General features: G+C 34.3%; 2 protein-coding genes across 11 annotated transcripts in view; one reads left to right on the forward strand and one right to left on the reverse strand.

The window, feature by feature from the left end:
• The window catches only part of METTL21A (methyltransferase 21A, HSPA lysine), a 54,315-nt gene extending 33,894 nt beyond the window's left edge, over positions 1 to 20,421 (forward strand). Inside the window, exons 4-6 of one of the 5 annotated variants that reach the window (XR_009541080.1) lie at positions 8,902 to 9,109; positions 17,302 to 17,407; positions 19,887 to 20,421. Coding sequence is in view for 1 of the 5 variants with exons in the window: in XM_060152219.1 (XP_060008202.1) it covers positions 19,887 to 19,999 (113 nt within the window). In the remaining 4 variants the exon portion in view is untranslated. The remainder of the gene's footprint in view (positions 1 to 8,901; positions 9,110 to 17,301; positions 17,408 to 19,886) is intronic. The other 4 variants (XR_009541081.1, XR_009541082.1, XR_009541083.1 and 1 more) reach the window with 4 other exon arrangements.
• Positions 1 to 21,634, reverse strand: part of CREB1 (cAMP responsive element binding protein 1) — a 56,520-nt gene that overhangs the window by 15,527 nt on the left and 19,359 nt on the right. For 4 of the 6 annotated variants that reach the window (XR_009541079.1, XM_060152211.1, XM_060152214.1 and 1 more), the window contains 5 exons: positions 16,434 to 16,580; positions 15,674 to 15,715; positions 9,167 to 9,267; positions 4,665 to 4,807; positions 502 to 684 (listed from right to left, as the gene is read on the reverse strand). Coding sequence is in view for 4 of the 6 variants with exons in the window: in XM_060152211.1 (XP_060008194.1) it covers positions 502 to 684; positions 4,665 to 4,807; positions 9,167 to 9,267; positions 15,674 to 15,715; positions 16,434 to 16,580 (616 nt within the window). In the remaining 2 variants the exon portion in view is untranslated. Of the gene's footprint in view, positions 1 to 252; positions 370 to 501; positions 685 to 4,664; positions 4,808 to 9,166; positions 9,268 to 15,673; positions 15,716 to 16,433; positions 16,581 to 21,634 lie in introns of those variants that run through there. The other 2 variants (XM_060152212.1, XM_060152215.1) reach the window with 2 other exon arrangements.

The following is a 21,634-nucleotide window of genomic DNA, read 5'->3' on the forward strand; positions in this document are numbered from 1 at the left end:
AAATAAAAAATGATGATCTTAGAAATGAAGATGTAAATTTCTTTTGACTTAAAAGCAGAGGAACAGAATTTTGAACCTCCAAAGATTCTTATCAGTGATTTAGTACAACTTTTCATTTGACACATGAAAAAAAATGAGGCCCAGGGAGGCTGGGTCTTACTCACAAAGGTCACAAAGTGAATCTCTATATATTTAGATTTAGAATCTATCTTTTTTTAACTCCTAATTTTATTGTCTTTCCCTCTAACCTACCTCATTTCTCCTATATCCAATAAAGATAGATGTTATATTTTTAAAACTGAAAATAGTTGTTTTTATGCCATGACATTTTGGTCCAATTGGAATAATGGAAGAAGAGTTCATGGAAAACAGTATCTATAATGAAGAAAAATAAACTATATTTTAATAGTGCTTTGCAGGATCATACTTACTTTTTCTGAGTCTATAAAAGTTTAACTTTTCAAAGAATTTACCACACCTGTGAATTCTGAATTCTCTTACCTTGAACAACAACTTGGTTGCTGGGCACTAAGATCTGCTGTCCATCAGTGGTCTGTGCATACTGTAGGATGGTAGTACCCGGCTGAGTGGCAGCTGCATTGGTCATGGTTAATGTCTGCAGGCCCTGTACCCCATCGGTACCATTGTTAGCCAGCTGTATTGCTCCTCCCTGGGTAATGGCAACTAAAACCCAATGGATTTTATTATTACAAGTTTAATTAATACCATGTAAGTCTTATACACACACTAAATTCAAAGCAGAATAATTTGCAAGGCATAATCTAGGAGAAATTATTACAGCAAATAACATCACCAAGAAGGATTTTGTATACTCAAGTAACTTTCTGCTCAGGAAACCCATATCCAATTTCAAGAATACAAACGTACTCTATGAACATTATAATTTACAGTAATGTCAGTTAATAAAAAATGAGAAAATGTTAAATTCCACTTGAAGTTACTTGGTTCACAAGAAGTACCACTCTGTGACCCACACTTCCTTTATTCTGGCATTAACTACGTATTATTTTCCTTCTCTACGTTCATGTACTTATTAGCACAGATATGGGCATGTAATAGGCACCCAATAAATGATTATTTAATTCATAATTAATAAAGCAGTTCAGTAGTGCATTCTGTTCTCTAACTCGGTTAGCAATGCATGAAGTGTAACAAAAGTCCACTCAGTGGAACAACGGAAATGTCCTATGGAACTTAATTATCACAGACCTCTCGTGGAGTTTAAAATTAGAGCCCAAGATCATCATTTAGAAAAAAATATTTTACTGCTATTTCTAAGTTCAAGCATTCTCATGTAGGATCCGTTGATTATTCACAAATTAATCATACTTGTCATTTATCTTTTACAAAGGAATCAACTTTGGCTCATACTAGTAGACATTTCACTTTATAAAAAACCTCAATTAACCTTTATGCTACAGTACATGTAAAAAGTTAGTAAGATACTTTTCCCTGTTAAAAGTTTTCCAAAAAGAGAAGGACTAAAAATCACAATATTACATATAAAATTGCATAATGGATTTTAACTAAGTCAACATGTCTGATTTGAGCATGTTACTTTTTGTCTGTTAGAAGGAAATTAGTTTGGGATCAACTGTCAGCTAGCTCTGGGTAACTAATATCCTGAGTCATCTATGTATGAAAAACTGGATTATTTACTGTTCAATCAAGAAATAATAACAGTTAATGGCTGTGATTTGGTTTAGTAAATAATACTTGTGGAAATTAAGATACTGGCATATACAATCTACCCACATTAGCTAATCCCATAAATTTTACTTATCTTAGACAAGGAGAAAAAAAGGAATATGTAAAAACTATTCTGAGATTAATACTTCAGGATAACTTGAAAGAATCAGGTTAACAGAATCAAACCACAATTTCTCAAATAGAGTTAATAAGCAAATTCCACTGTATTCAATGCACACAACTTTCTTCTTGACTACATACCAATGAACTCAAGGTGGGAGGAAAGAAGGAAACTAGAAATCAGGAGATCTGGGCTCTAGTCCAAGTTCCATCACTAAACTGTTATTTGAATCTGTTATCTCTTCTGTAAAAATAAAAATATCTGGTTCTAGCCACTAAGTACAATTGTTATAAAAATCAAATGAGATCATGTATATATGAAAGTACTCTGAATAACTCAAGTCTGAGCCTATCAAACATTGTTTTTCTCTTAATAGTTATATACTTCATATTCCAAAAGGACTTAAGATAGCTTTCAATAAAACTAAGTTCATTAAAACAAGAAAAAAAGATAGAAATCAAGCAACTGATATATCTTTAGGTGTGTATAATGATTCTACCACAAAATCTAGAAGAAGGAGAAGAGTATAATTAAACAAACCCAGCTGAGATTCTGAGGAGCCACAATGAAAACAGTTTCAGTTAGTGAAATAAAATATGTTTTTCTAACTAAGAATAAAATCTCTCAAACAAGACTTTATTATCAGGAACTGTGAACCAAGTAATGGACAAAACTAATAATAGTATTAGTTAAAAAAAAAAAAACAATTTATTGAAGGAGTACAAATTGGTGTAGCCACTGGGAAGGGTAATTGGGCAGGCTGGCTTGGCTTCAACAATTCCACTCTTTAGATGCTATCCCCACTGACAGGACAGGATACTATATATATAAAAGAATGTTCAGGTAGCATTGTTTGAAACAGTAGAAATGTCCTAAATATTCATCAGTGTGTGATTTTTAAATAAATGTTATATTTTACAGTGAAACACAATGTAGCTATTAAAAGAAACTACATACATAACTATATATGCATATATTTGTCTATGGTATATAAATAATGTAGGTCTCACTTGTATAAAAATGACACATGACACATGTATGTATAAACAGAATGAAAAAGAATGGAAGGATATACACCAAACTCTAATGGGGAGGGATGGAAAGGGTTTTTACTTTTTATTAACACTAAAAACCTCTACCATTTGACTTTTTACAACCATATATTTCTTTTGTAAGTTAAGAAACAAATAAATATTGTATATGTAAGTGGTCGTTACATTGATTCTTAACGACAATCAAGAACATAATGTTAAATCAGTTCCATCAAGGTCCTATGTGCACATACAGAGAATAAGGGATAAAGATAATGTATAAAGCTTTTAAAATCTCAAAGTATTAACCTTTAAAACTAGCAACTGTCAGTTGCCAAATTAAACATCTATTTTTCTCAGCTTCACCTCCCTCAACTTCACTTCCCTATTTGAGATTTTGATATGCCTCTTTCCTAAAGAGCATGCTTTCTATTTCTAGTTCAAGTGAGAATTGCTGTGGTGAGTGAATCTGTTACTAACAGGAGTATGCTGTATCCCTCAAGCGTGGTGAAGTTGAAGAAAAAAAAAGTTCACATATCAAGGTCTTAGAACACACACCTTGAATAACTCAAATTATCTGGATATAAGGCTAAAAAATACACACATAAACATATATAGATAGTATCTATTTCTGCCAACAAAGAACTTAAGAAGGAAAAGAATGAGTGAACTCTAATGAGCTTACAGAATGGACAAGAAGCTTAGTCAGAAATGCCTGCCTTCTACTTACTATTAAAAGTTTCAGCTTTGGTTGAGCTAAAAAGTCTGCTACTTGTTTTTAATTCAGTTGGAATGCAATTAGTTATACAAACCAAGGCTGAGCTGTAAATGGAAAACTATGAACTTGGGAGTCAAACTTTTACACATATTTCTGACACAGACTACCCCAGGGCATTAGAAAACCAATGCAGCAAGAGTTTCAATGTGTACATTTAATTTGTAATTAAGGAAGACAGGGAGGAAAACTATATAATGGGTAGCACTGGATTTAATGAACAAATCAAAATGAAGACATCAATGTGTGAGGCACTTTGGGAGGCAGAAAGATATTGGGAAAAGAGGAAAAAGGTACCATTCACACAAATGCCTTTGATCAAACAAAAGCAGAACTCAAAAGTTCTTTATAACAGATTTAGGTGAAAGATAAGAAGAGAGACCTAAGTGTCAGAGACATCAGAGAAATGGAAACTTTGATAATTCTGCAAAAGAAATCTTTGCTTTCTGTGCGACAAAAAGCAAAGTGCCCTCTTAATTTCAGCAGTCCTTACGCTCACATTATTACAATTCACTACACTACCTTTTATCTTAAAAGGAATAATAATTAAATGTGCTGGTAGACTGCAAACAAGCCTCTCCACCCCACCGTGAAACGTCAATATGATTTAAAAATGCTACTTTTAGAAAGAAAGATGAATTATTAAAATAGATGAATAATGAGACCATTTTTGGCCTTAAACATAATCAAAGAATGATTATCTGAAAAACTCATGTTTTCTATTAACATCATATGCTATATGAGGACTGAAATACAGAGTTTCAAGCAGTGGTTTGAAAAACTTGTAAGACTCTCCATGCATCTGCACAAAACAAAGGGCCATTTAAAGGTCTTACATACCTAAGCAATCCTAACTAAACCCTGAAGGAAAGAAAATACTTCTGTTACAAAACTTTGCATATAAGTAAAGGAAATAAAATGACAACCAAGATTTAGAAAAGAGCTGGTGCTTATAAGATTACTTTAAGGAAAATGCAGTCATTAGTTTTTCATCGCACTTTCCAAAACAGAAATATCTATTACTCACTATACTGTCCACTGCTAGTTTGGTAAATCGGAGTTGGCACCGTTACAGTGGTGATGGCAGGTGCTGAAGTCTCCTCTTCAGACTTCTCTTCTTCAATCCTTGGCACTCCTGGTGCATCAGAAGATAAGTCATTCAAAATTTTCCTAGAAAAATAGAGAACTATATCAATTAAAACAAAAGTAACATTTACTGGCTAAATACAAAGAAGAGGAAAAGATCAGAAAACTGGCAGAAAGCTGATAGTGCTTAAGAGAGAATTTTTAAATTTTACAGTTAAAAAATTTACAATAATAAACAATAAAATTTGCAACAGTAAAACTAAAAATGGATCAGGGATGCACATGTCAAAACCATATGAGGACTAGAAAAAACAGATGCATTTCTCTTTAAAATGAACATAAAGAAAGACTATGATTCAAAATCCAGGTACAATTAATTAAAGAAGAGATTAATAAAACTGACTACAGGAAAAAAACGCTTTTTTATGGCAAAGAACACCAAAAATAAAGTCAAAGATGATCAAACATACTAGGAGAAAATGTTCACATATATTACAGATAAAGGTCCAATATCCCTAACATACAAATAACTCCTGAATACTGAGGGGAAAAAAAGACCAAAAACCTGATTTTTAACTTCTCAACTCTCAGATTGGTAAAAATAAAAAAAAGTATAACAATACAGTCTGTTAGCAAAGCTGTGAGAAAATACATGCTCTTGTATATTGCTGTTAGAAGTATAAAACTGGCACAACCCTTATGCAGGGGATTTGGGAAACCAAATGTGTTTACACAGCAATCTTACTTCCAGGAATTTACCCTTAAAATATACTTCCAACAGTACAAAATAAATATGCATAGGATTAATCATGGCAGCATCGACTGCAACTGCAAAAGACTAGAAACAATCTCCATGCTCACATATACGAGAATGGTTGAATAAACTATGGCTCATCCAAATAATGGATATAGCATGGTACCTTTTGTATACGAATGAAGGTGAAATAAGAAAATAAGAAAATATTTGTGTATCTGTTCATCTGCTCAAGAAAAAAAAGTCAGAAAGGATAAACTAGATGGAGTTCAATTTGATTAGTTATCTACTGGGGGTGGGTGGGAAAGAAGTAAAAAAGGATGGGTGGAGGGACACTTCTGAGTGTGTGTGTGTGTATATGTACAATTCTGACTTTTGGAACCATGTTCATCTTTTACATATTCAAAGAAATAAATTAATTATCAACAAGGATGGCAGAAGAATTCTAAAATGGAAAACAAACAAAAACAAATGAATCTTACCACATTTCAAATGAATAACATAATCACAGAAGAGGGGAAAAAAATACTAACCCAAGTAAATTTTTGAAATCTTAAATTTCTAACAAACCAGTTTGAAACTTAGCCTTAACCATCTACCAAAAATTTCCCCCTTATGTAGTTATTGTAACAAATTACATCTTCATGCCTTGTGTGTTCATTAACAGATTTATAATTATTGTTTTATGCATTTGCCTTTCACATCATGGGAGAAAAAGAGGAGTTACAAAGTAAAACTATAATAATACTGGCTTTTATATATTTATGTATGTAATTACCTTTATTGGTACTGTAGAAAATATTCTTACAGTTGTTTTTAAAAAAAAATAATTCCCCTGATTGTATTTCTCATTTGTAAGACTTCTTACTCATTCTTTTCCACATCTGCCTGTTCCTATTTAGTAAACTTCTATTTTTACTGTAAGGATGGTTTTCTCTCTTTGCAAACAAGATACAAAACTATTTTAAACAGCTTGGAAACTGACAGCTGGTCAATACATCATGATTCGGGTATCACTGTTCTAGAACACTTGTTTTTCAAACTTCAGTATACAAAAGAAGCTCTTGAAGAGCATGTTAAAACACAGACAGATTCCTGGGTCCCCTCCCTAGAGATTCTAATTCATTAGATATGGGGTAAGGGCCTGAGAATTTGCATTTCTAACCAGATGCTGATTTACCAGTCTGGGCTGTGGACCATATTTTGAGTTGTATTGGTCTTTAGAGCAATGTTTTTCAAACTCAAGTCATAACCCCTATGTGGGCCATGAAAACAATTAAGCATGTTGCAACCAACATAAACAATAAATAAAAAACAGCTAGGCGTCACACATAAGGATGAGTATTGCTTTGTATTAATTTTTGCTTCAGATCCCTATATATAGGTATATACGTGTGTGTGTACATACACACCTATATATAATGAAGAAAGAGAGAACTGTAAAGATATATTCCTTATTGTGGTTTAAAAAAAGTTTAAAAGCTACTTTTCTAGACCTACAAATAAATCTACTTCTCTTCTGCATGAAGCCAGCAATCATTCTCAGTCTTTTTTTCCAGTTTTTCAAATTGTTGCTCCAGACCATCCTGGACATTCTCCACTCAAGAAAGTTCACTTTCTCTTAAAGTGTATTCCAAATGTGGTCTGAGCAGTGGGATTAATTCCCTCCCTTAATCTAGACACTAGGTTTATTTTTTTTAAACCAACGTAGCCTTACAGCATATTGGCTTTTTTTGGCAACCACATCTAATCAATGATAATTAAAAGAGCATAATTATATTTTTTAGATGAATTCTTAATCCAGAATCCTATACTTGAATAATCGATTTTATTTTATTTTATTTTTTTTTTTTTTTGCGGTACGCGGCCCTCTCACTGCTGTGTCCTCTCCCGCCGCGGAGCACAGGCTCCGGACGTGCAGGCTCAGCGGCCATGGCTCACGGGCCCAGCCACTCCGCGGCACATGGGATCTTCCCAGACCACGGCACGAACCCATGTCCCCTTCATCGGCAGGTGGACTCGCAACCACTGCGCCACCAGGGAAGCCCAATCGATTTTATTTTAAACTCAAGCTCAGAAATTTTACAGTTATCGCCAACATTTCATCCTATTTGTTTCAATCTATTTCCCTTGGCTGCTATGATCTTTCAAGGTTCTTATTCTACCACCTATTAGGGTACTTAGCCCTTTAGTTTCTGTCATTTGCAAATCTGATAAGCATGGCCTCTATGTTTTCAGCTAAATTGCTGGTAAAAATAGCAAGCCAGATGAGAGCAAGTGAGAACCCTTCAAGGATTTCCTCTGGGTAAAAACTGATCACTATAAAGCTGGGCTGTTCCAATAAAAACCAGTGTGTATTATTTAATTCCCATTTCTCCAACTTCACAAAAACATCTTAAAAATTTTGTTAAAGATCTTGTTATAATCAAGACATAGAGGCTAGGTTTCAAGAGTTCATAAACCAAAAGCAAAATAATGGTATACTCCACTATGGAGGTTTGATTATAAGGGAAGATATTATCATCTTTCATAAAAGTAACGCTTTCTCTACACATGTGTGGTCTCAGGCATCTTTTATTTGATTCGTAAGTGAAGTGCTATATAATGATTTTTGCTGGGATATACACTATAAGCCAATTAAAGGCAAATAAAAGATTTTTTTTCAACATAAAACTCATATAAGGTCTACAGCTAAGATTTGCCTAGAATTTATATATAGAGAAGCCATGTAGCTTGTTTCTTAGTACCAGGTTGAATCTGCTTCAGGATCAAATATCTTATATACTAACATGAGATACATTTCGAAGTTAAAAGATAAAACTAGCTATATTTTGAAAAAATTATGAGTATAAATAAAGGTAACACATACTTGGTAACAAAGAATTTCTTAAGACCTCAAAGTCAATTTATAGGTATTTATTTAGGGTCCTTAATTTATTTGTAAGGATAGAGAAAAGGGCTAGCTTAGCAGCCAAGAAAGTGGGAAAAAAAATTTCAACATCCCTTTGAAAAACAGAAATATATATTAATAGAAATAATTCAGGCTAAAGCAGGGAAGAATAAGTTTGAAGTTCATTAAACTCTGAAGTAAGCTTATGAAGATTTGTGGAACTGCTCTTCCTGGAGATATTTAATATGGAGCCAATTTCTACGTAGTATTAGAAACAGTTTTGGTCCATCTTGGAGGCAAGGCATGGATTTACACAACTTTTGTAGCTGAACACAAAACTACAGTAAGGTGCCCCTAAAATTAGGGAACATCAGCAAAACATCACCCTGAACAACTATTAAATTAACAAGCAGCTATCATGCTAAGTACCATGGCATAAGAAATGTGTTGTGAAGTAGGTAGTGTAGCCTCAGAATTGACATATAGCTAGAAAATGCTATAACCTTATCAAATGTATTCCAATCTTTTTAACAGAAAAGCAGCAGCCAGCAAAGTCTACAAAAACAGAAGAAAAAAAAAAATCAGTGTTTATCCAGGACTGTTCAGAGTAAGAAGTGCTCTTATTCTGTACAGTAAGGTTCTACTTATTTGAGAGAAGCAACTCAAGATGAAGAGAAGTATTCTGTATGGTCCTGAATCCAGCAGCTCATTGGCCTTCCGACATCTCTTCATCTGCAACTACGTAAGGGTACCTTTATACTTCTGATTCTAAGTTCATTTAACTATTAATTTTCCATACCTGTAGGAAGGCCTCCTTGAAAGAATTTCTCTTCGTTTTTGGGAATCGGTTACACTATCCACTGACTCCTGTGAATCTTCACTTTCTGCAATAGTTGAAATCTGAAAATAAAGAAGAACTTTATCTTGATAATCAAATTTAATTCTCATAAAACTTTTATGAATTTTAAGAAAAAGTGAAATACAAAAGGACATATATAAACCTTATATGTGATTCGGTAGAAAAAAAATCAGTTTTTATGGGAGACAACCATACCATCCCTTTCCTCTCCCCTTTACTCATCCTACAGAAGTCAGAGGACCTAAAATTTTTTCATCAAAACCAGCCTAATCTCTTTCAGGACTTCTTGTAATCAACCCAGAATGTATCAATATTACTTGTCAGTTGTTTTCTTACAGTTGTTAGAACAAAACTACCAAGTAAAATAAAGTTTCTGACATGAAAGAAAGAATAAACAACTAAATATTTGGCCATGAAGTCTAGTGCCTATACAAATATTTTCCTTTAACTACTGGGTAAATAGTTTTGAATATATTTACAATTGTACAAGTAAGATCGGTGATCCTTCAACCGTGTTCCAGATGGTTGTTCCTAACAATTTTGGAAGAAGCCCTCTGCTACATATAGACACGTTTCAAAGTTGGCATTCTACAATTTTTATTAAGCAAAACTTCAAGGTAAAGGACTGTGCATTTCTGGAAAGTATCCTTGGATTGAGAAGTAATAAAGGTAAGTTGAATACAGATTTTACATGGGATAATGACAGCAACTAGCATTTATTGAGAACTTACTATGTGCCAGGTGCTATGCTAAAGCATATACATATATTACATTACTTAGTACTCACTAATACTTACAGGAACTTTACGTGCTAGATAAGTACAATTATTATGTCCACTTTACAGATGGAAGAACTGAGGCACAAAGAGTTTAAGTAACTCACCCAAGTCACAAAGCTACGAAGTAGTGGAGTCACTGTCACACTTGACATCTCAATTCTAGACAGCCTTACCAGCATCAAAATCCTGTTGGTTCCAATCTCAAACCAGTTTTGTCAGAAGCAGCAACCCAGGAACGTCTTTAGACCATTTTTAGACTAGAAGTTCACTCATCTAGGCAAGCTTGTCTGTCAAATTTATACTGCCAAGTTTCTCTAGTCTAATCAGCAGGAGCCTCCTGCTCTTTCCTGAACTAGGTGAGCATCATGCTGTAAGAGTGAGAATTAGATTTAGCCAAGGCAAAAGGGTCTCTGTAGGTTAGCTCCCTGAACAAAATTTATGGCAATGGCAATAAGAATGAACACATTTAGAGGAACTTGAGAAATCAAGTATGTGGTCTGAGCCTAAGGGTTCTGGACAGCAGGTACTCATTTTCACAGAGCTTTGTGATAGACACTTTAAAATGAAATTTGCTAAATCTAGTAATGCTTTACAAAATATGTCTATAATAAAGTAATGTATGTGCCCCTCCAAACACTTTAAAGTATAAACGGTATAGTCTTATAGACCTAAAAATTAACAGGTAACACTGAATGAATCCAGAAATGACTGATAAAAAGATGGACAAGGCTGAATTTAGTCTGTGACTCTCTATAGAGTAATAATGCTATAGTTACTGCCAAAGGAGCACCCAGAACAATTTCCTACTTCTGTAGCTGCTGTTAACTAGCCCACTCAGCATAGTCTCTGCACAGACTTTCTCATAGATGTAGAGTGATGAGTTGTGAAACAGCCTTAGCAGAGAGTCAGAATTTCGAGGAATAACAAGAAGACTGAACTCAAAGTGGATAGTATTCTGACAAGTGTTTACCCTCATTAATGCTTCTCAGAACCTTAGTTTCTCTATTGTTCTTTCTGCCTTTTTTTTGTTTAACCCTCATTCTTACAACCTTCTTTTAAGGATACATAATGACTTAGGCACACTTTCCCAAGTTGAAAGTCATTAAAACAACAATTTTAAAGCACGCTACATAAACCACCCATAGGACAATTTTGAAATGAAATAAATTATCATTGCTTATTAAATATATGGCCCTTAATTTTTCCCCCAAACTCAATGGATCTATTGCTCCCAGTAAAACGAAAAGCCCCCCATTCCTCTCATCTGAAAGAATTTGTCAATTCATACAAAAGGAATTAACTTATCACTCTGTCGTGACTGCAACTTAAAAAAAAATTGAAGTATGATTGCTGTACAATATTATATAAGTTACAGGCGTACAGTACAGTGAGTCGCAATTTTTAAAGGCTATATTCCACTTACAGTTATTATAAAATATTGGCAAAAAAAAATATTGGCTATATTCCCTGTGTTGTACAATGTATTCTTGTAGCTTATTTTATACATAATAGTTTGTACCTCTTAGTCCCCTACTCCTACATTGCCCCTCCCCGCAGGTAACCACTAGTTTGTTCTCTGTGAGTCTTTTTCTTTATATTCACTAGTTTCTTGTATTTTTAAGATTCCACATAAAAGTGATATGTACTGCAACTTGTTAAATGTAAAGGGAATTCAGAACTATTCAGTACTACATAATGAATGTAGCATTTCCTCTTTGGGGGAATACTATCCAGAGAGAACTTAGAATTAGGAAGTCAACTCTTATGGTCTATCTACCAAAAAGCAAAAGAACCCAACCCCACACCCCCAAAACCAAAAACAAATCAAAAAACAAGAAAATCCCAAAACCACTGAACCCACATTTCTAAGACCATTAAAAATCATGCCAAAAATCCTTTGATAATAAATAATAGTTTATATGTAATAGGTTATTAAAAATACCCACATGAAAAATTATATCCCAATTTTAAGTATCACAGTCTACCATCACATTTCAACGATAGATACCCTTCCTCTGGTCCTCACCTCCTGTCACCTCTTATTAACCCCTTCCTGAGCTCCTTAAATAGGTCTTTAACCATGGCCACTTATATGTTAAGAAATTTTCAAAAAGCCAAACCACCACCTGTACATGTAAAGTTTTACATCTATATTTCTCTATTTTCTCTTAGTTTGTTAAAAACCCATATATTCTGTTTATAAGGGGGGGAAAAGTCCTATTCTGATGCTATTTGAAATTTCAAAATAAAATATACAGTGACTAGAACAAAATTTAAAAAATGGTTGTATTAGATGTTTTCTCAAACTATACATGGTACCCTGGAAACTTAAGCACTTTTCTTGGGTAGAGTTCAGACTCAGGTTTAGGTACAGTTTTTACTCACTGGATCAAGAAGTTTAATAAAAGTCTAGAGCAATAATCTCCAAACTCTTCTGATCTGCAGATCTCCCTTATAAATTAATTATAAGATTATAAATTAATTATAAGAAAATTTTATATAAGCATATATATTTATTTACAAGTTTTAGCTATATCATAAAACAAATTAATTTTTAAAGAGGATAAGTATAAATATTAAAATACATCTGTTAATTTCTTAAAGATAAATCATTTAATATTTCATAACAGTGAGAATGATGTGCTTTAATATGATTAATTAAAAATCATTTAGTATTTTATAACAGTGACTCAAAAATCTGATTCTAAGCTTGGACTTTCTGAAATGTGATTTAACATCTGCTATTGTTTAAAACAATCATTTTTCATTTTCATCTGTCAATTACACAAACTTCTGATGAGATTTACTAGTATATTTTCATCTCCCTGGCTCTTGGTCAGTTATTATATGCTAATAAAAGGTTTTATATTTTAACAAATAAGTTCAACACCTACTGAAACTCTAGAAGACTTCTGAATAGTTTAGAAACTCTATTTCCAGAGTTTTGAAAGTATATAGATTTGAGTTTTTAGGGTACAAATTTACACTGTTTGCAGGTAAAAAAAAAAAAAAGTATGGGAACATTTCCAAACTTCTATATTCAAAATACTCTGTCCACAGCACAAGTTTCTTTCAAGATACAGTTATTCTCTCATGCATTGTTAAAATGCCACTTTCTCTCAGAAAGGACAGTTGAAAGGAATTTGTTTCTTTCAAAAATATCTGTTAGGTAACATATCCCTTGCAAGTCATCCCTTGCTTGCCATTGTTAAAAAGATCGGAAACTTTGGAATACTTGTCTTATGTAAAAAGCAAACAAGTAACTCATCCTTATGTTAAGCAACTCAAGTACTTTGCTATATGATAATCACTGAATCTCTATCTTGCACAAAAGATTTTTATTGTTGTTCCCATCACATCATGAAGTACTGTAAAGACTGTATCAGAAAGTTCATCTCCAACCGCTATCCCTCTTGCTCACTCTATTCAGGCCACTTCTTGCTATTCTTTGGTACATAAAGCATACTCTCACTTCTGAGCCTTTGGACTTGCTTTCATTATTTGTATGGCTTAGCCTCCTTCACTAGTTTATAGTTTCACTGCTCATCGTGTTCCCTGACCACCCTACCTAAAAAAAACACCCTTCCCTCCACATCATTCTCTATCCCTTTCTCCTGCTTTAATCATCTTCCCAGCACTTAATCCTCACCTGACACATTTTATTTTTTCATTGTCTCTCTTCACTCAAATGTGATCTTCATGAGAATAGAGAAGTATTATTTGTTCACTGCTGTCTTTCATATCACCTAGAACAGTGACTGGCACATAGCATGTGACCAATAAAAATTTACTGAGGAAATGAATGTATTAAAAATGCATCCAAAACTAACAAGTGAGGATGCCACTGTTAACTTCTATACATTTGTGTAACTCCCATTATTTTTGTGGGAATTCTTACATAATCTGTGAGATTTGATGTACATATATACATAAGGATAATGTTAGGGCACCAATGTCAAGCCATACATGAAATATTAGTAGTTTAGTTTCTAATACTCTGAGATGAAAAAAGATAAACAGAAGTCTTATTCTCACATCAAGAGAAATGTACCTTGTATATTTTGGAAATGCTGTTCTAGAATACTAATATTCTCCCATCGAGAAGTTTGAGGAATCACCTCTCTCCTTGTTTGATCACCTCTTCTGATATAAACCACTTCCTACTTATTAATGCTAATCACTGTTAACCAGCTAACATTACCATTAAAGTTTAATAGCTTCTCCATGGTTTAGGGCCTTTAAAGAAAAAAATACTGTTTATGTTTCTGTTTGTAGAATTCAGGCTTTTAATTATAAGCACAGCTCACTTTGATGGAAAAATCTATTTTTGAAAAGATGAATACACATTTCTATAAAGTTAATGGTCATATAACCCCAGGTCCAAATTATTATTATTACTCTTACCACAAAGTAAAGATTAAAATTAAGAATATAATCAACAATTAGGCATCATATATTAAAACCAATGTTTGTAATCTTAGCAAATTTTGTGATAATTTTTGTGTGTTCTTTATAGAAAGATCTCCCACTTAAGTGAAAAAGAAAAAGTAAAGGTTAATGTGGGGTCTGGAATCTAGGTCTCCTGACTAGCAGGTCAGGTTCTTTCCACTATCATCAAGAGGAAGATAAGAGCAGGGAATTAGTAATGGCATACATAGTATGAAAAACAGTTAGGAAGCATTCAATGAAATAAAAACTGAGGCACAGGACAGGAGACTATTGTTCAGTCAGTGTGGTTCCACAGAAAAATCAAATTCTTCAGTCTTTACCTGGACTATACTGTCTCCTACTCAGTAACAACAAATTCCATTCCCAATATCTTTCAGTATGGAAATGCACAGAACTTGATGATTTTATATCAAAATATTCTTTCTTTTTTCTCCACCCCCCACACCGCCCTGCCTTAAATGTCCAAGCAAACCAAAGGCACAGGGACAGAATGAAGCAGAGGTGGGTTAACAGTGGCTCAATGACTCAATAGTATGATATGGCTGACAAAATCTGGTATATCCTTTGATGATACTGATAGAATGCTTCTAGGACAAAGGAGGGACTTCTCCCCTCTCCAAGTATCAATCAATCTGGCTACTAAACTCAAGGAAAACACCAGAGTTCTCACCCACAAGAAGACAACAAGGATGGTGAAGAGGAATCAAAGCTATGTCATATATAAATGGCTGAAGAAAAACAGGCATTTACTTAGTCTGGACATTTTTTTTAAATGGGAAGGATGTGGAAGATGGGGAAAAGGAAGCAGCCCAATAGAAAAAGAAGTTAAATTTGCTTAACTAGTTTCTGAGAATAGAATTGGGACCACTAGGTAAAAGTTTTAGAAAGATATTCTGGTTCACCACAGGAAAGAATATTTTAGCAATTACCCCCAATTATAAATCAGTTACCTCTGGAGATAGAGCATCCTTTCTCTGAAAGTGTTCAAGTAAAGCTGGACTGCCATTTGGAGGAGGAGAGAAGGATATTATATAGGGAAATTAAGCAACAGACTAAGGGCTGGGTAGGTAACAAGTTTGGCCTAGACCTAGAAGATCTCTTAAGATTTTTATTCAAACCTTGAGTTCTATGTTTATAGAGAGGGACAAAGATATAAAGAACAATTTCTCACCTTCCTTTCTAAAAATAGTTCTCTCCAAATCTAGGACCTAGGACTCACCTGAGTTCCGGAGAAAAGTCTTTTTAAGTCCTTACAGGAAGACTGTGAAGCAAAAAATATGAAATGGGAGGCTGGGGTTATGGCCTACTTGAATGAACGTTCAAGTCTTTTTTTTTTCCCCAATAAGCTCATCGAAAAGATGTATACTGCCCTAGGTTCCCTACAGTTAAGTAGAGGTTTACACACCTTTATTCCCTTTGGATCCAAACGAAAGGAACAATCTTTCCAAAGAATAGGATAACATGCATGGAAAAAACCCCTGATTCTTAAAGTGCACTTTCTGAATATATCATTTCAAAGTTATATACTCTAACTTAGAATCCTAAACATAGCTGGTTTTCTCTACATTCAAATAATATCTTAGGTAAGGTTATTACTTTTTGACAAGGGTTATTTTTTCCAATTGCATGTTTAGAAAATAATTACAAAGTTATTATTTTTGTATCTTAATTTTCCCTAACTGAGGTACATCAGCCTTATAGTCTCTCCCAACATTTCCACTTTATCCCATATACTTTATGATTTTTCCCATTCAATTGTTTTCCTTTTTTAGTTTAAGAAAAAGTTTTTTCTTATATGTCTGTTCTTGTGTATATATGTTCCTATACTTAAGGTGACTACAGATGCAGCATATTCCATAATTACTGTAAAGTAAAATAAACTCTGAACTAGATATGTTCCTATTTTCATAATGAAAGGAGAGAGATATGGCTATAAACAACAGTTATGAAAGTAGATGCAGAACTTTTTATACACATACCTGAACTGTCTGGACTTGTGGAGACTGAATAACTGATGGCTGGGCCGCCTGAATAACTCCATGGACTTGAACTGTCTGCCCATTGGGTAGCTGTACTAAAGTTACGGTGGGAGCAGATGATGTTGCATGAGCTGCTGGCATAGATACCTATGGTGTTGAACATGGAAAAAAATTACCATCACAGATACCTCCTGGGGAGTACTCATGTTTAGTAAGAAACAACTCTTTGGCAGCAAAAGGAAGACCCTCCTGCTAGGTTAAGTATTCCATTGGTGTGAAAGAAACTAATCATTAAACTTAATATTCTTTTTGAAGAAAGACTACAAATGCTTCCCATGCCCCCTACTTTTAAACTCCTCCCAAATGACAAAAACCAAAAAACTATTTTAATGTAACATCAAAATATATAACACAGACTTCCTTTGAACACTAAATACCACTTTATTTGTATAGTGCCTTACATTTTCCCACCTGCTTTCATATTCAGTTTCTCATTTTGCCCTTCGAAGAAATCAGACTGGTTAGAATAAGGGTTATCTCCATTTTAGAGACAGAAATATGAAGTGCTCCAAGAGATTAAGTCACTTACCCAAGGTCAAGAGATATGCTAGCTTTGAAGAAACATAAGTCTTCAGAATATCATGTGTTAAATAACCCATGTTCTAAAACATAACTGTTTCCAAACTTGGGCAAAACTTAGCTACTAAATCTAGAACAAATACATATCTTACAGTATACAGCATATTTATCTCTTGTAAACTAATTACAAGTATGCCTTTCATTAATGAGAAAGTGTTAATAGATATTATAAACTGAAAATTTCTATCCTCACCCCACCCACTGAACTGATAATAATTGATATTTCAAGGATTTATTTTCCTCTTGAAGAAATAAGGGAGCAGAACTGAAAGAATATGAGAGACCAGTTTTCTCCTGAGGCACAAAGGCGGCAGATTTAATGACTCAATACCCAGGTTAGACGGGTTCTTAAGTCATACATGTCTATCAGATGGTATTTACTGTTCCTGTGCTTGAATGCGTTTGGGGGTAGCAATTTTATTTGTTCATTTGGTGAAGTTATTGCGGATATGTGTCAGAAACAATGTTAGAACTGAAACTACAGAAATGAGAAAGACATAGGTCCCTGCCCTAAACGAAATTATTAAGGCATGTGTATGAAGGAATGGGGAAAAGAACACAAATAAATATAATTCAGTGAAGTAATGAGGTTTGCAAAGGGAAGAATGGACACACTGAGGAAAGCTACCCCGCCCCACCCAAGAGGAGGGGAGGCTACCAGGGAAGCATGTGAATTTGAAATAAAGAATACAAGTAAGGCACGTTATTATGATTTGCAGGGGGGAGGCACAGAATTCCAGGCAGAGGGTAGCAATGGCAAAAGCAAAGAGAAACAGCAGTGTCTGTAAATGGCAAAGAGGGATGACCAGCAGCCAGTACTACTGGAGCACATAAGTGTGTTACTATATGATGTAGGAAGTGTGGAAAGATGGAATAACAGAGGTAGGCAGAGGCCAGATGGGCTAGTCATGAAAAATCTTACATATGTTACGTTAAAGAACTTGCATTTTACCGTGAGATTGGGAAAAGCACTGAAGGGCTTTTGAACTCCTGAATATCATGGTGAGGCTTGCATTTCAGATAGATCACTTTAATTTAGTGGCAGTGTGAAAGACACTTATCTCAGAGGAAGAAAAAAGTGGAGGTGAGACCAACTGAGAAAGTCTATATATAGTAGTAAGGGTGAGATGATAAAGGCCAGAAATTAGGCATGAGTTGTGGTAGGGATGGGAATGAGAGAAGTGATTTAATGAAAATTCAGGAGGCAAACCAGAAAGGGCTTTATGAATGACTGATTGAAGGAGGTGAGAAAGGAATCAAAGACGACCCACATATTTCATGTTTGGGTGAGAATTAGTAGACTATGCCATAAAGAGAGAGAACACAAAAAGAAGCTTATGGGTGGTTGGGGCAGTGGTGGAAGATGATGGAACTGATATGATATCTGAATTTGTAGAGATGTTTAGCAGGCAGTTAAATATTTGACTATGAAGCTTGGGGGAGATACCTACTGAAGGTAGAGGCTAAAACCATGAGCTTCTCCTTTGGACAGTTAGGAAGGCCTTCCTTATCAATCGTTTTTCTGGCTACTATACATCTTATTTTTACCTTGTTTTCAAAATGTGGTCCATGGATGACCACCATTAGAGTTATATAGGGTGCCTGTTTATAAAGTCAGAATCTCTGATGAACCCAAGGACACTTTCGCCTACGCCAAAGTTTGAGAACCAAAACCATAATTTATTTAGAGTATCCCATCTCAATGGAAAACTCTTCTAATATTTGAAGCAATTAGTACGTCCTCTTCTCTGAGTATTCTCTAGGGTAAACATAACAAGCTCACTCAACAAATAATCCCTTTTCTACCCTAATTATTCTACATAATGGCTACTCTCACTGTAAGTTTATAAAATACAGATATACCAAAAAAGAAAAAATTGCTTATATCCCTACCACTCAGAGTTAATCACTTAATATTTCTGCTGTAGATATAGGTGTTTTAAAAGATGCATATATACACTCAATTTTCATAACACTATCACAGAATCTACTTTATCTTTCAAATCCATTCTAAATATCTCTTCATACCATTAATAGTATTCTTTAATGATAAAGAATGGTATAATGGTAAGAATTACATAATTTGTTTAATAAATCCCAACAAATTATTGGAATTAAATTATTAGTAATAATTAATTAAACAATAATAAAATCACTAACTTAATATTATTAAATATTAAATTACTGAATATACAAAAAATTATTATTGAATATTTAGGTTTTCAAATTTGCCTATTACAAGAAAGTTATTTTACAACAAAATTGCAACGATCATCCTTTTACCCAACTCTTTACTTAAAACCATCCATAAAAATTAACATTCCCATACTCAAAACCAACATTGTTTTTTTTTCCACTTAAAAAAAAATCTCTGTAAATTCTAAAAGTAAAATAAGGCATTTCATTATTGTTTTAGATCGACTTTCTTCCTTTACTAGTTAGGCTGAATTTGTGTTTTTACTGTTCATTGATCACATCACAATGGTCTTGGACTTGAAAATTTTATTATATATTTCTAGTATTAAAGACTGACAACCAAAAAATAACTGGTATCAGAATTGAGAGAAATAATGTCAAAAATGTATAATATATGTGTTAAGAACTTGGATGAGCAAGTAAAAAAAACTCTGTAATTAGGTATTAAAAAGAACAACAACAAAAAATATAAATGGGAACAGACACTAGCTTTCCTAAAATTCAAATATCATGTCATTCCACTTATCAGTGATTATATGCAAATTGAACATGTGCATATAATTTTGTTCTTTCTTGAATTTCCAATTAAGCTTCATGACACTGATTTTGTTTTTATAGGCATAATCACACCAGCAGAGAAGAATGGGAAAGGAGATAACAGTAAGAGTTTTGGAGGCTGGAAATGGATGAATGGTAATGAACTTGGAAAACCTCAGAAGGCCAACTCATGAGGCAGAGGCAGGGACAGACTGATTTCTGCCACAAAGTCCTTAAGAGGCTCAGGATCTAAGGCACCCCAGAAGGCAGAGTGAAAGGAAAGGCTGAAAATAAGGAAGGCTGATCGAAGGTCTTTGAAATTGGATCCCCTCTTCAACTCTCTGTGGAAGAATAACTAATCTATACCCTATGCTGACAGAGAAATGGAGGTTTATTTTCTGGATAGGTGGTTTCTTGACTGCCTAACACCAGGCACTGCTGAGGTGGGTACTAAGTCCCAGTCCTCTTCCCTCATCTGGCTCAAAGGTCTTTACCTATAAGCAGAAGATTAGTAAAGCTTTTCTCTGCAAATGTGACCAACACTAAAGGGAGAAGAAAGACTTAAGAGATAATGACACAATAAAGATGTAAAAAAAAAAAAAAAAAAAAGAGATAATGCCAGTGGGATGCCACAATCATCCTACCGTGAAGCTCACAACTCAGATGTTAGGCCCCAAAAAGAGCCACAGAACTACCAATACAGGTTTTTGGTTCCCTACTTTTAAATGTAGGCAGAAAACCTCGAGTTATGAAATACTCAAGGAAATCTTCTGATAGGAAAGATGGTGACCAAAACAGATAGAAGGGAGAAAAGGTACACAGAAGAAAATCTATGTGGAAAGAAAACTTAAAACTTAATTAATATTATCAGAGGTAAGAGAAAATACTGCCTTTGTGAAACATAAAGAGGATGCTATTAAAACACAAAAGGACTATTCAGAAACAAAGGGAACTCTTGGAAACATGACAGCAGAAATAAAAAAAATCTGACAGATGGGTTGAAATGTGAAGTTGAGAAAATCTCCCAGAAAGACAGAGACAGAAAACAGGAGAGAAAAGATGAGAAAATCAGAGAAACAGTCCTATAGGTAAAATATCTGGATCACAAGAATCCTAGAGAGAAAGGAGAAAGAAAAAAAAATCATCAACCAAATAAAGAAACTGCCCAGATTTGAAGACCCGAGATTCCACTAAAAAAAAAAAGCCCACTGAATACAACTGCACAATGGATGAAAACTGCTACAAACCAAGGCCTTGATGATGAAATAGTGAAGCACTGCTAACAGAGAGATTTTTACAAGATAACAGAAATACAAAGTAAGAAATGGATTTAGTCTTTTCAAACAGCAACACTAGAAGTTGACTGTGGATCAATGCCTTCAAAATTTGAAAGAAAAATGATTTCTTTAGCCAGTCAAACTTGCTCAAGGGACCACTGGAAACAAAAACTCCATAAGAGAAAGACAGTAGGAAGAAAGGAATTTCCAGGATGACATTATTTAGTGGACGTGGAGGACAACCAGACCAGAAAATGATGTCCCAAGAGATAGATATGTTGAAGGTTGTCACCACCAAGATCCCTGCTGGTATTATATCTTCTTTTTACCACAGGGCTGAATGTTTGGATGAGCCCATATTCTTATCTGTGCACATTTGCCTTGACCATGTGCTAATGAAGTCCTGATGCTCTTACCTTCGTTCCCACACCTGCTTCATCTTGAGTACTTTTACTTCATCCCTAAATGTATTCTGCTTTGCCTTACACCTGAGGGCTGGAGGTGGGTCCAGGTGATCTTAGGAGAAAACACAAAGCAGCCCACCGCTTCTGA

Source organism: Lagenorhynchus albirostris, chromosome 6, assembly GCF_949774975.1.
Source record: "Lagenorhynchus albirostris chromosome 6, mLagAlb1.1, whole genome shotgun sequence".
In the NCBI taxonomy this organism is placed as follows: Eukaryota; Metazoa; Chordata; class Mammalia; order Artiodactyla; family Delphinidae; genus Lagenorhynchus; species Lagenorhynchus albirostris.